Raw genomic sequence first — 15,216 nt, forward strand, 5'->3', positions numbered from 1 at the left:
TGTTTTATATACCACATGCAAAATGTCAATATGCACTATTTAAATGTTTTAAATAATATATTCCTCCTTTATAATGCTTAAATCTATATGATTCCAATATTTTTATAAGTGAGTGAGTGATCAGATTGGTTCCAATTCAGAATTAACAGCTGCTTTGTGTTTGTTATGCAGTGTTTGGCTGTTTATTCAGTATAGTAGATAAGCATGGCAACAGTTATGCTGAGTGTGTTTTGTGCCATCCTTGTTCAGCAATAAATAAATGGTAGAACTAGGCATTTTGTGATATAACAGTTTTACTTTGGTAAAAGCAAAACCTATATATCTATATGGATATATAGAAATGAAATATATATAACTGAACCAGATATAATTGCATTGCTATGTCTGGTGCTTATTGTATAGACTTTTATAATAAAAGTACCTTAACCTTTATTGTCATATATCTTTGTTTCTCATCGTGCTTTCTCCTCCACTGCCATCTCTTAAAAAACAAGGGCCGAGTCCTTCACTGTTGTGTACGTATTTGCAGTTTCAGGGTGTTGCTGAGACAGGTTGGGATTCCGCCGCCTGCCAGCAGAGCCCTGGAGGAGGCTGCAGCAGTTTGAGCCTTATCGTACCTGTTCACACTGTCTGACAGCAGAAACGTGACGGAATCGGCTCCTGGGCGGACGGCTGGGCTGGCGCTGTGTGTGGGCTCTGCTGCTCTGTGCGCTGCCGCGGGAGCACACCCCGAGTCTCGCTCGTTCTTGCTCCAGCAGCAGCTCTGGGTGGTCGTGGGGCAGAGCTGCTCCAGCCACTGCTGGGCTAATCATTCACTGCCGATGAATACACCTTCAGCTGATGAGCAGCGTTTGGTTGGGTCTATATCCATGATGATTTCTCAGCCTTAAAACGAGTATCACAGCAGTTACTGCTGTGTTAGTGGCCAGAATACACTCTTATTACACGCAGTTCTGTAAACCCAAGAGGATGCTCTTCTGGACCAAATAGATTTTTTTTTTTTTTTTTTGTAGTCTGTTGATGTAAGTTCATCTGGAAAGTGATTGAGGTCTTGCAGACTGACTTCTCTGTTATATTTTGTGTAAATCCACCTTTCTTCAGCTTAAGGCCTGGCAGGAGACAGAAGAACTGAAGGTGAAGACTCTGCTTGTGGATGTCAGGGCAGGTAAATGGGAACAAGGAAGACAAGTGGGAAGTTGAGGGAGAGGAGGCAGCAGGCAGCCTGCGGTTCCTTCCGCAGGCTGGGACAGAATAGCCTTCCCTCTGATCCCGCCTTTCCTCTGAAGATGGGGGGGAAAGAGAAAGCACAAATTCTTAGGACACTGGCTTGAAGAGTGAACAAGGTTGTTACAAATCTATTCGTTCATCCTCCATTTTTCCTCAGCATTATTTATTCAGCAAAACTTGATGAAGATGCTGATGAGAAGACAAAAGCCCCTCCAATAACCTGCTTGTTGTGAACTGTTTAAACTCCATGTGCTACAAAGCAATGAACTAAGAAGATTTTAATGAAGGAAAATAACCCTGTGTTGAACACCATTAGCCAAAATGGAGGAGAAACAGATTTTTCAGGATGCACAAAGCTCAGTGATCCTGGGACAAGATCCTCCTTGCTGAAGAACCCATTCTGAGATAACACAGATCTATAGTATTCCAAGCTTTACCTCTTGACACAGGTTTGCTCAAGCTGTTAACGTGACCAGGAGCCTGTGAGGCAGGCTATAAAGAGGGTTTCCCGTGCCCTGGAGGAGTAGAGGAGGATGAGCAGTGCTTGAAAACTCTTCTGGGGAGTTCAGGGTGAGTAACTGTGGCTGAAGGTTTTGGGAGGTCTTTGTACAAGAGGGGTTGCCAGGAGGAAATGCTGGAGATGCTAAAGGTGCGATACATTTGCTTCCTTGCATGTCAGCTATTGAGAAATTGAGATAATCAGATGTTCAGTGACCTCTGTTTTCAGGGAGACAAGTCCTGTGTTGCTACGTAGCGACAGGAGCCCTTGGGAAGGGAAGAAGAGCTGGTTTTATTGTAAACTGGTCCGTTTTAGAAGAGAGTGGATGTCTTGGCTTGGCCAGGAGACTGAGGTACAAAGTCAGTGAACCCAACCCTCAAACCAGAGCATGGGTACGTTGTGCTGCTGGGCTGAACTGTCTCTTTCTGGGTCCCTGCTCCCCTCTCCACGACTCCACAGCGTGATTAGATGCAGAGAGACCAGAGCCCAGGCAGTAGCTCGATAGTGCTCTGCGGGACATATGGCTTTACAGTATTATAAATCTTTGCAGGATTTATACAAGTTCTGGAATACTTTGGGGGCTGCATGTCATGCATGAGCTGAGGTGTCCGGCAGCAGAAGCTCCCCAGGCAGGGACTGCGAGGTGCAGGTGGGGTGATGCAGCTGGGTGCTGGCCCCATGTTTTACCGGGATATTCAGGTGGCATTTGGGCACATGATTTATTTCTTGCTGTGGCTGAGGCCCAGCAAAGAATAAATATTAACGACTACATAGGAGCAGATAGCTTCTGGCTTGAACGTAACACCTGGGTATAAACAGATGTAGGAATAAAAGGATATTCTGAGAATTGTGGCTGGTGCAAGGGAGGAGCAAAGCTCCCTCCAGTGGCTCCGGCAACGAACGCCTGGTCACAACCAAAGTTTGGGTTTTTTTTTTTCTTAGAAGAATAATTGTTTTGTTTGTTTGTTTTCCTCTAAAGGCAACAGTAACCTGCTTTGGAAGCAATGAGTGCCTTGAAAGAGAATTGCTGAGGAATAAGCATTAACTTCAGCAGCAGATGCCCTGGCAGAAGCGAGCGGTCGGGGAGGTGACGGCTGCGGACCCGTGTGCTGGACCGTGCTCGGAGGGTGAGGGCTGTGCATGGAGAGCAGGGTGAGGAGCAGAACCAGGATGCTGCTGCTGCTGCTGGTGATCTGCTCTCAGTGACAGGTCTGTGTCTCACAGCAGCCCCAAAACAAGGCAGAGGAATACACGTCGTTCAGGTGTTTGTAGAGATTCCACCCAGTTCTCAGAGTTAAAGCAGCACCTGATATTCTCAAAGAAACAACCCAGAAGCAACAATGGTATTTACCTTTATTAACATTCCTGCTTCTCTTATTCAGAAATAGAAAAAAATAAAGCGGGGTGGGGCGGGTGGGGAAATGGTGACCAGGTGAGCTCCTGTCCTGCGTTTTACTCTCCCGTCTTGCCTGAAGCATCCTGCAGTTTTTGAACGATTTTTGTAAGTCTCCTGATTTTCGCATTAACGTTATTTAATTCCTTCCCCAACTCAGCTGTATACCTGAAGAGCCTAGAACACACAAATACAGCCACATAACCTTGAGACAGTGCTGGCCATGATCTTGCATTTGCAACCTTCCTCTGCTTGCTTGTGTCAGCTGCCCAGGGTCTATCTCCTGAAATACCCGTCACCAGCACAAGGTCTTACAGCCTCTGTCTCCCTCCCTGGGCAGCCACAAGGACATGTTCTGCGAGAGTGACAATATTTTATATTCTTGTCCCACCTCTTGACTGATGTCCTTACAGGCTGCCCTACTAAATTCTTCCTTCTGCCCTCCCTGGGGGCAGCTGTTGTCAGCCAGTATAAAAGCACTTAAAATACCTTAAAATCACTGACTTTGTGTTGATCTTCTGTCTCTCAGGTTGTCACTTGGTGAGGATTTCAGCTACGCTGCAGCTGCCAGGGGATGGGAATAAGGCTGCGGGGACAGGGCCGCACACACTTACTTCTGAAATTCTTCCATGGAGACGTAGCCCTGAGCTGTGACTGCGTCTGCGTCCTCAGCAGCTCGATACTGCTCACGAGGTTTTTCTTCCTGCGGTTTTGATACCTTCCCATATTTCTGTTCAACACCAGAGGGATTTAAAAAGTAAATTAAATATCAGAAAGCCAGCACGGCTCACTGGAACATCTGGAACACTGTCACTCGGCAGGGAGGAGGTTGCATGCTGGAACAGATACATACAGCTCCGGGGAAAAAAATACTCTCCATCTAAAAGTACATTTTCCTTCTGCCCCTTCCGAAAAGACAGGATATAGGAATATATTTCTTCTCAGAGGTGGGAGAGATCGCAAGCATTGTGTGTGCTGGTGTTCAGGGGCTTTTCCCTTTCTTATTGTAGAAGTGTTTTTTTTAAACAGATACAGGTTAGAAGTTACTTGCACAGGCTTACCCCAGATATGGAACTACCAAAGGCTGCTGGAAACCTTTCCTGAAACAAAAGGGAGTTACAGTAATTCTTCTTCTTGTGGTAGATGCAGCCTATGACCCAATAGATTGCTGTAAAGTGTGTTTGTTTCCCGTACATCTGTTTTTGTTTAACATTTGAGCAAATGCCCAGCTCACAACTTTATAGCATTGCTAAGATGCACTGACCTCACCCTTCTATCAGCTCTGCTATCGTAGCGTATGACTTTGCCTGAACAAGCTTTCATTTGAAGTTTTGGGCATAATTAGTGATTTTGATTTATTTATGGGTCTAGCTTCTGCTATTCCTATGATGGTAAAAACAGTACCCTGTGGAGAACTAGCTTTTGTAAGTAAGAGTGAGGACCACCGTGACTCCTTTTGTATTATTCAACTTCTGAAATAGAACCAGCAGTTTCTAAGAATACAGGAAGGAATAAAGCCTACCTCTTTCTTAGCACGGTCTCCATCGGAAAGCTGAGAAATGTCCTTGTTTGTGCTTCTCACAAATGAGAAAAGACAGAATTCCTGTGAGAACAGGTCTGTGCTCCGTGCAGGGGGTAACCACAAATGCCGAGATCCTACCTTTCCAAGCTCTTGGCTTCTGGATGCGTATCCACCTCTGGTTTCTTCAGCCTGAGCTTGACAAGGGCCTTGTTGTAACTCTGAACACAGACAGAGAAAGTCGAGCATGTTAATTGGCTTCTCTTTAACCAGAGACACTTTCGCACAAGGACTTCAATGCATGAACAAAATGTCAGTATAATGCCTTGGTAATTAAACAGTAATCTCAGCAGTCTATCACTTTCTATGTTCTCTTAGGTCAGAGAACTTACCCGGCTATATCTCAAATTCATCATGAAATCCCTGAGGCTAAGAGCCAACAAAATCCAGTAAGAGTTTCTGTTTTCAGGCACATTCAGTTTAATCTTACTGTAGGCTGGGATCAGTGGGGTGATGAGCTTGGGTGGGGGAATCTGAGCTGTGCTGTTGCTGACCAGACTGGTTGTGTCCCCCGTTCCTTTTCCTTCATGAAAGCTCAGCTTTGTGTAAGCGATGTAACTTGTGGCTGTGCCACTCCTAATATCCTACAGGAAATCCTACGGGAGAATTCCCAGTCTGAACTTTGTGGAGTTTTAAAGGTACATATTTCTTCTTGTCTTCCCGTGCAGAGAAGATCTTTGGTTTCTCAGTTTGGAAGAGCAGCAACTCTGAAGAAAGCTGATGATGGGATATAGCACAAACCAGGCTGCTCTTAAATGTTGCTTTTAAAAGGGCGAAGTAAAGGTAGGCTCCTTGCACCCTAACCTAATGCTGCTCTCACATTAGGAGCTCCCGTGGGTTTCATGGAAGGATGGCTCTGTATCTGTCAAATGTTTATTTAAGTGAAAAATCAAATATTGGCTGTTCTTAGATGGTTATGGCCCAGCTGCTTAAAGCTCTTTGCTCATCATGTATCTTAGAATTCCTCCTCTTACCTTGAATAAAATGATGCAGTTACAGAAGTTACTTACCTCTCTAAAGAGGTCTCTGAGGTGAAATTCCTGACTGGGTATCACTTCAAAGTCTGCTTTGACTTCTGAATAGGTTTCATTTATAATTGCCAAAAACATGTTCTGCACAAGAAGGTTGCAGTTAGATATTTGTTTCTGCAAGGTGCATTTGTGTTATGCTGGGGCTGTTGTTTTGGGGGCTGTTCTATGCTAGGGAATTGAAGAGCTCTGGTGGGTGCAGATGTGCTCCTAATGCAGTTAGATTATCTGTTCATCTTAAGGTTTTAGGGAATATTTTTGGGAGACAAATCACTTATTTCCCATCTGCAGTATCAGCTAAAAGGCCCAGTTATATGGAGGTAACAGGTCTCTTGTCATATGCTTGTAGCTTTTCCAAATGCTGTTTCAGTCTGAAGTAATTAATGAAAAATCAATCTAACTGATAAAGCTGCACCTACACAGTCCCATCAGAGTCTCTCTTTACCCTTCCTACCTGACAGGGCTGACATTATGTGGTTTTCCAGAGCACCCAATTAAGTTTTCAGAAATTAGAATCTGGAGAAGTGGGTGGCGCAGGAGAGTGAAAGGTGCAACGTGCTTGTTTTGGGTGGAAAAGCCCCTTTTGTGGCTGTTTGGAGGAAGGGGGAGCTGGGAAATGTGTCACCAGCTGGAAACTTCTGGAAAAGAGTTTGGATTGTCTCTGCCCAGGTGTACTGAGGGGCAGCCCCTGTTATCCTGGGGGGGGAAACACCATCCGAGAGCCCTGTACAACAGTGCTTCTCTACTGCTCATGTAAAACTATATGAATTTTTAAGATGATACCTACCAGCAATACGAAGAACACAAAGAATACAAATGTGATGAAGTAAATAGGTCCAAGGATCCTGTTTGCTGCTTCCGTGGTTTCAAAATTAAAATCTCCCAGCACAATACGAAACTGTGTAAAGCTGGGAGTAAAAAACAAACCAAACCAACAGAATGAGGTTGACTGGCTTCTCTTAAAGGGAAGTGTTTTAAACATTATTAAACAAAATGCAATAGATACAATTGCAACTGATTCACCATTATCTTAGTCACTGAAATCAAAAGACCAGGCAGGATAATGCAGCAATGGTAAATGGGACATTTAGCGTATATTTGAGAATTTGAAACTACAAAGGATTTTTTTAATGGCTTGTATGAGAAAATACTTCCATTTTGGATAACTCACTTTTATTTTTTTTTTTAATTTCCCTTCTGTTCTAACTTCGTGATCCCTTTTGTTAGCACAGAAGGTAACAGTATAGGTCCCTCTGTCCCCCTATAGAGGATTTCATTCCTAGCTAAGATAAATAAATACATATTTCTCTGTATTGCAGCATCTTAGAGCTATCTCACATCCAGGTGGATCCAGAATGAGCTCATTTTAAGTGCCTTAATTTTACATGAAAAGCTGCTTGCAAACAATCTGGTACACCAAAGATATCTCTCCAAAGTTGTAAGAAACACAGCCACGGGCTAAACCACAAGGCACAGGGTGGGCGACAGGTTGGGGTTGCTACAGGGTGCAGGGACCATCCAAAGGACTAAAGTTCCATCCAGCACCTGGAACTGATCTGATGTTGTTGCTACAGTGAGTGGCTGAAAACAAATATGGGAAAGAAAGTAACAGAGCCAGCAGATGGGATTTGGGGACTCTTGGCTGTGCAGCTGGATGTTTTCTTAGAAAAGCAGTAATTCTTATTTGCAAACATGCTCAGCAGCTTGTGCTCTGAGCTGCTGGGGTCTCTCAAACAGTTCTGCTGTGGTTCTGTGGGAAGCAGAGTGCACAGACAACAACATGGGTTTTACTCTATGAAATAAGTGTTGGAGACCTGTACTCTTAAATTCTGCTTAGCAGACACAGGTTTGCACCTGTGGGGGTTTGGTATCAAAAAGGTTAGAAAGTAGCATACATGCAGTTTGGGAAAGTGGAAAACTCTTTAACTTGCGCCCCAAAAACCAGATAGCCAAACTGGGCATAGGCAAAGAAAATGATGAAGAACATGACGGCAAATCCAATGATGTCTTTGGCACAGCGAGATAAAGTGGAAGACAGCTGCGTCATGGTTCTGTTAAACCTTATATATTTAAATATCTGCAAGAGAACAGAACGTATTGTTATTGGGGGATCATGATATATTGCAACTTGTTAACAGAATTTCTGGAATGTTATCTGTAATCATAATTTGCAGGTTAAGTCTCACCTAGAAATAAGTTGCATGGTATGGTTCTGGAAGGAGGGCCAGGGTTGGGTGTGTTTCTGGAGATCATGATTATTCTGCACGGCAAATAGATGGACGTGGTAAAGCTACTAGTGTGTGGACAGGTCTTTGCTGGGTGTCATCAGCTCTAGCGGGTACGGACCCCTGGTCAAGGAGACTGCAAGACATGTCTCCCTCCTGTATCTGAGGATGCCCTGACGGCCTGAGGTGGTAAGGAGCTCGTTCTTACCTTGGGTGTGAGACAAGGCCTGAACAAAAGCCTTGTTCAATGACAGTCACTAATTATGAATATAGGTGTGTTATGAAGTTAACAGTAATGAGTCTGAGGGGAGGATAATGCGGGGGAACATGGGGCTGGGCTACAGAATGGATAGAATAGTAGAACCGTGGAATTATTTGTGTTGGGGCATGACTGTAAAGCGTCATCTCTTCCGGTAGCTATTGGAATCTCCCCTGCCCGTTCCGCAGCTGCTTTGTGCTGAGTGTTTTACCAGTTCCTTACAGGACAGAGGGTCCGGCAAAGGCAGCCTGGGATCAGGCAAAACTTTGTGAAGTTTCATCCAGTCACTGGAAACACTGAGGCCACCTAAGCCAAAGTCCCTGCTGGGTACAGGGCAAGGGGCGCAGACCCAAGCTGGGGACACCAGGCTTTTTCTAGATTAGGGGCAGTGGCATCCAAACATGCAGGACTGGTTTGGCCCCAGAGCACTTGGTTAGGAACAAAAGCAGCCCCTAAATCTTTGAGATGTTTGCGACTCTGTCCAGAGATCAGCAAATCTATTTGCAAGTAAAAACTAAATTAAAGGTGTCCTGGCACAAAGCCACTTCTCAATAAGGTTCTGACACATTTTGCCTTCCTCTGCAGTTAAGAAGTAGCTACAGTTTTCATAGGTCTTGGCTACAAAAGCTATGAATAGCTTCACCTATACAGCCGTGCCATCTGTGTAGGTCAGGCTGTGACCTGGGTAATATTGGGTCTAGGAAAAAATGGAGTTTGAGGCGGCTGTTAGGCCATGGTAATTTCCCAGCTGCTTCAATGAAGACAGCTGCTGCAATTTGTTTTTTTAGATGTGCTTGGAATTTGTGTGACCTATGTTAATGAGAAGGAGGTAATTTGAAACTCTTCTGGAATCTTACAAACAAAATTCTCCCTTTTAGCCCCAGCTTTGCAGTTCACCCATGAAAAGGTAAAAGTGAACACTTATGCTGTGCTTAGAAACACTATGATTCTTGAGTACAACAACAACAAAAAAAAAGAGTACGAACCAATACCTTTATCCAAGCAAAGAAGATGTTGATAGCGATCATGTTGTTGTAAAGCACCTGCCAGTATGCAAGGAAATAGAAGTCTGGATACTCCTTGGCATCAGAGAGCAGCTTCTTCATTAGCATCGACACTTTTATGGTGCGGTAGATGTTGAAGGCAATGGCAAGGATGGATACCTGGGGGAAAGCAGAAGCCAATGAAACGGAAGTCTGGCTATATCCCCTCTCTTCAGACTTGTCATTTTGCACAGGAAAGACCATATTGATTTCAAAAGGCCCTTGGCTAGAGTTGAAGAACCTGAGTTTCTTAGATGTTTTGTCAATAAAGTGTATATACAAGATTTCATTGGCCAAATGACTTGTAATTGTACTGTGATAATTCTGGACTTGTTCTATGTACCATGCTGTGTACATCCTAGTTTTCCTGTGCTAGCTCTGTCATGCACTAGTGCTTCCCTGCTCTGCAAAGGTTAAGGCTAAAACAAACAAGGTGGATGATGAGTAAAAAGAACATGGAGCCACAGCAAGTTGACAGCAAGGCTAGAAAAGAATTCAGGCATGCTGAACCATGGTGGGCTGTGACCTCTTCAGGGTAGACCTGGTTTTAAGCAGGACCAGGCTTGGGCTGTTCTGGCTCCTTGGCTGTCTGTCCAGCGCTAGTCTAGGCTGGCAGCACAGAGGTAGAAGTCAAGGGGCAGCTCACCACCAGCAGCACCAAATCCAGGCAGTTCCAGGCACTTTGGAAATATTCCTTTTTCAGTTTTACCATTTTTACAGCTTCCTGGACTATGAATGTAAGGATAAAGAGGCAAAAGGCGACTTCACAAGAAGCCAGGAAGTAATCATAATACGTGACGTATCTGAGGAGCTTCACAGAGTAGATGTGTGAGGAGGTGTACGCACCCCCGGTGGCAGGGAACTCCACCACCAACCTGGAAAAAACAAATCAGGGACTGGTTTTAGTTACCATCCCTTTTAAGCCACCTCAGTCCTCAATTTTCTAATATTAATTATTACTACATTAATAATGCCTCACTGGGACTCCTCCATCTGTAAGGCCTTCCTGTAAAGGTTACGCTAAGTCCCCCATGAGAACAGTATTAAATGGCAGGGAAGGTTGAGAGGAAAATGAGGAGCTCTTGGGATACCCAAGCCATGGTGTTTGGTTAAAAGTCTTTAAAGAAGCTGTCTCAGAAGAGATGTTCACCCTGCTCTGAGACTTTCCCTCCATTAGCTGATAACCCGACTAACAATCCAATCTCTGACCTTGCAAAAGGCCATGAAATCTATTCCAACTCACAGCGGCAACCAGCTGTGCAGACCAGACATCAAATATTACCAAAAAAACGAAAGGATCTTGTCTGTTCCCTGCACTAACTGAATTTCTACATTTTTAATGAATTACTGTTTTGCCAGCTGCTACCTGAGAAACATTGGCGCCACATGCCTGAGGTGACCAGCCTTTCCTTGTGTCCTTACGGAAGCATCATGCCTCAGTAAATTGGATTTCACATGTAGGAAAGGTAAGAACTCACCTGACTATACAGAAGAGGTTTATGTTGGCATTATATGTTGAGAAGTCGATAAATACAACCCTGGTTCCTCTAGTGATCCAGTTGTTCTGCCTGAGAAACGCCAGCTTCTCAAGGCTCTCCTGCTTGGATTTCGGTAAGGTGAATATATATCCGCCGCTGCTGTAAAAGCCCCTGCATCCCCAGTACCACGGGGACAGCGAGGAGGAGGCTGAGGCGTACTTCCATCTGTCAGGAACGAGGAAACAAAGCAGCTCAGCTTATGGAAACTGGACTGAGGTGAGCTTTAACTTCTATACAATCCTTGTTAGTTCTTGTGTTCTTTTGTATCCACAACCAACAGACATTTATCACTTTACTTCACATGAAGTATGCATGAGACATACGGCCTCAAGATATTCCCATTTCTTTTATTTAGCTACTCAGTACATTCACAAACCAGCAATTGCTTATGAATCTGGATTTCACCCAACATGGGCCAGACAGTTTATTACCTTAAAACCTTTATAGGTAAATGGAAATCTCTGGTTTACGGAGTTCATTGTTACTGTGGCATGTCCACATACTCTTTCATTGCATTAAATGAACCCTAAATGAAGTGTGTGAAGCAGGCCCTTTGGCTCTGTTTCAGAGCATTTTAGCATGATTCCAATTTATAAACATGTGATTTAAAATCAGGTCTCGTATGACTGAGCATTTCTCCAGAGATGTTAGTGGAGACAAGCCACTAACGTGCTGCTGCTGAACTGGCCGTGCTGTTCCCAGTTCTTCCTGTCTCTCACTATAGATTTCCCATGCCAAATTCCCATCAATAATGTTGGCACAAAAACAAATCCAGGGTTTATCCAGGGTTTACATTGATCCTTTATCAATGTAAACAAGAGAAAAACTCAGCTAATTGCATGCACAGTTCTTACTAAATGAAGAACAGTGTGGCATTAAGGATTTGGTTAGGTTTTCAAAAACATTTCTATGCTGAAGTAGGATGACTTACTCAGATCCGTTCCTTGGACCAAAGTCAGACTTGTCTTCAGCTTGGTAACGATATTTACTGTAACAGTCGTCTAATAAATTATGGAAATACAGGTATATGGAGCAAGTGTTGTTGCGTACTCTCAGCTGGCGAATCTGGGCTACTCCTAACAGCAAATTCTCATAGTAAATATGACTGTTGTTGTCCTGGAGGGTTAATGTCCTGTTGCTATACTGTTTGTCCCAGTAGAGTCCATCCAACAGCCGTCCTTCTGCAAACTATATGTACAAGTGAGGTTAAAGACACCAAAGAAGATTTAATTACCGCTATTATCCCACCTTTTAGCACACAAATCTCTACAGGGTTCTCTCAGGTTACTTATATCTGTAGGGTCTAACGTAGAATACAAACAGTTCCCACCTGTGCACTGTCTTGTAAGTACGATACATTAACACCCTTTTCTATGAGTCAATTCTATTGCCTATGCAATTCTATCAAAAATATGTAATAAGATTATTCAAGATGAAACTCCAAACAGACGTATGTTGTAGCCTTATTGAAAAATTCTGCTGAATTCTAAACAAATATGTTCAAACATAAACATTTAATGTTGTTTTAACAAAATCTGTTAGTTATCTTAATCCATGAAGATCTGTTTGGGCGTATATTTCTGACTAGTTTTTCCAGTTGTCTGAATTTAAATGAAGTGGGATTTATTTTTGAAAAAAAATCTCTTTTTCTGGGTGTTTCTTAGATGCAGATGAAGAACATTAGACTTGGGGAGAACTTTATTCTGAGTACAAAACAACATGTCCCATGGTTTGGTGCCATCTGAGCATGTATTACAACCATCTCTAGTACATCAGCATACACACTGTATAGCAAGGGCTCACTACTTTATGGACTAGCAATAACAGATATAAGAGGGGGTAGAATTCTTCCGAATGCATTGTTAGAACCAGGCATTTCCATTTTTAAGCCAGCACAGGGTGAGAGTCTTTGCCCAGCTGGCAGCAGAAGGCAATGTTGGTAATTTTCAGAAGTCCTTCACCTAGTAGTGAAAACAGAGAAGCGTTTGGCAGCTCCCACTGAAATATGAGATAAAGTAACGGCAAACCAGCTGAACCGAGGGGTACATTTTCCTGGCTGCCCCTGTGGCAATCATCAATATATATATATATATATATTTTTAACACCTGAAAGTCAAAAGAACAGTAAACCCCAAGTCTTCCTCTTTTTATTGAAGCTCTTTTCAGATCAAGACTGAGAATATGATGCACTAATTAATTTGCCTGTTGTTTGCTTGACTGATTATTCAGAAGTATCAGTATCATTTATTTTTTTTTGTATCTAGAATTTCTCCAAATGCATTTTAAGAAGTTATTTCCCTTTCTTCAACTCAAAACACAACACCTAGACCACGTTTTTTAGGAGAACCACGAGGCTGTATTGCTCCGAATTAACGCTAGAACTTCTTTAGCTGTTTCCTCTCCAAGAAAGTACCTTTGCAATGAAAGCCTTACCCTCCAGAAATCAGCTCTGCTCCTGATGCTTTCGAAACCGCTCACGGTGCCGTTGGACAAGGAGGGCTCCAGGAAGACACGGGACATGACCTTGTTCAGGTAGTACATGTCTGTGCTCACCATGCCAAACGTCACTGGAAAGAAGGGGCAGAGAGGGGATGCCGGCAGGCTGAAATTAGGGGATTGAAGAGAAGCTGCCAAATTAATGCGTACTGGGATTAAGTTATAAAAGACATACCCATCATTAGCCAATTTACATGAGATAAATGCTTTCTGGCCACCTGCAAAATGAGGGGATATTTTTCAAGTTTTAGATCCTCCTGTGTGACAAGATTAAGTAATACATTGTTTAGAATCAGAGTGTTTAGTTTAATTTTAACCAATAATTAATAGATGTATTGTAAGTAAGAAACTAAACAATTATAACTATCGTCAATTATTTCTTAGTATAGATGTATTGTATGTCAAAATTTTCAAAAATTGTAATGCATATGCAATAATTATGTGGATATAAGCAACACGAGAGCATCCAGTCTTTGGAGCACTTATGGAGGATGATCCCCAGTGTTCCCCAGCGCTGATAAAATAAAGAATGCCGCTTAACAGTATAACTGGCTCTGCTGTTAAGTTTATTTTTTGGTTTCAGGATGACGGCAGCTTCTAACTCTGCTTCTCCGTGTCGGTTGGCATTAAGTCACAGAGCTAGAAAAAAGCAAGTCAGAGCCATTCTGACTGATGTGACACATTCGGGTGGAAGACAGGTGCAGTGAGAAAATACCCAAAGCGGTGCAGCGTGCACGTTATTTGTGAGCAGCCTCCCGGTGACTTACACAGACAGAGGTCCGTCAGGAACACCACGTACACGACCAGCTCCCGCAGGGTGGTTTTCAGTTCCAGCTCCCCGCTCAGGCTGATCCGCGGTTTCACGGCACCTGCCCGGGGAAACGAGTGCGGGGGGAGTCAGAGCACGGAGCGCTGCGACCCGCCGGGGCCCGCAGCCCCTTGGCCGCTCTCGGGGGCCGTGGGCCGAGCCCCGGGGGGAGCGGGTCAGACCGGGGGGAGGTGGCGGGTCCGCCTCACGCACCGGTGCCGCTCAGCCTCCGGTCCACCCCGGGCTCCTGCTGCGCTGCCGCCGGCTCCATGGCGGCCGGGCCGGGTCAGCTCCCGCCGCTCCTCCGTTTGAATCCCAACGGGCGGCAGCGGCGCCGATCTGCGGGCTCGGGCCGGTTCCCTTCACCTGCGGGAGGGCTCGGGCTGCCCCTCCCGCCCCGGCAGCTTCCTACCATCCTTGTTTTGGTTTTATCACAGTGTTCAGCGGGGATGTCCCCGCGGTGCCCGGTAGAGGCGCCTCCCTTGTTGGCAGCTCTTCCTTTGGAGCGGGGTGGGGGGGGAAAATTAAACCATAAATTGCTTCCAAGCTAAATTCAGGCGATTAGGAAATTCCCTTCCTGCTGTGAAGAGCAGCAGGGAACATAGGATATGCTCATTTAAATGTATATTAATGCAAACAGGGTGAGTTCAGGTGCTGCTGGGGCTCCCAGACCTCACAAGAACTCGGGTGCTGCTGCTCGGTGCTGGTCCCTTGCCCGGGCATCACAGCATCTGCGCCTTCACGAGAAGCCTGTGGGCAAACTGGGAACCAGTCCGCATTCCATCAGCTCAAATCTGCAAAGAGCACAGCAGCAAGAGGTATTTTAGTGTATTTTTCGGTGCTCGGTCAGCCCAGAGGACAAGTGTGGTGACAGAGCTGCAGGCGTTTGTTGGGAGTTTACCAGTTCATGCTGTGCAGATTTGGGGGTGTTATTTAATGGTACTGCAGTGTGTACAGCGGCCTCACTGTTTTCTGTTCTGGAAGGTGCTCGTGGGGTTTGCTGACCAGCAGCAGGAGTTCAGGCTGCTTCTACCCTTGCAAATTTCCCTTTAGCACGTACAGTTGAAAAATCTTCAGAGATTAGGTTTGTTGGAGTTTGGCAAAATCAGGCTTCATGGTAT

The 15,216-nt window shown here is 44.5% G+C and overlaps 1 protein-coding gene across 5 annotated transcripts; it reads right to left on the reverse strand.

Moving 5' to 3' along the window:
* Positions 1 to 522: 522 nt before the first annotated feature.
* On the reverse strand, positions 523 to 14,702 carry PKD2L2 (polycystin 2 like 2, transient receptor potential cation channel). 5 transcript variants are annotated; one of them, XM_082063983.1, is made up of 15 exons: positions 14,309 to 14,702; positions 14,055 to 14,156; positions 13,225 to 13,358; positions 11,723 to 11,979; positions 10,732 to 10,956; positions 9,900 to 10,128; positions 9,203 to 9,373; positions 7,622 to 7,803; positions 6,514 to 6,634; positions 5,709 to 5,810; positions 4,780 to 4,859; positions 4,642 to 4,693; positions 4,181 to 4,219; positions 3,734 to 3,849; positions 523 to 3,296 (listed from the first exon to the last, which is right to left on the reverse strand). In XM_082063983.1, exons 1-15 carry the CDS (start codon positions 14,364 to 14,366, stop codon positions 3,179 to 3,181), a joined length of 1,986 nt encoding a protein of 661 aa, XP_081920109.1. In that variant the 5' UTR covers positions 14,367 to 14,702; the 3' UTR covers positions 523 to 3,178. The 5 variants fall into 5 exon arrangements, with proteins under 5 accessions (XP_081920109.1, XP_081920107.1, XP_081920111.1 ...); XM_082063981.1 differs by having other exon boundaries at positions 13,225 to 13,505; XM_082063985.1 differs by having other exon boundaries at positions 13,225 to 13,926; positions 14,309 to 14,328.
* Positions 14,703 to 15,216: the final 514 nt, after the last annotated feature.

Source organism: Streptopelia decaocto, assembly GCF_964273445.1.
Source record: "Streptopelia decaocto genome assembly, chromosome: 12".
In the NCBI taxonomy this organism is placed as follows: domain Eukaryota; kingdom Metazoa; phylum Chordata; class Aves; order Columbiformes; family Columbidae; genus Streptopelia; species Streptopelia decaocto.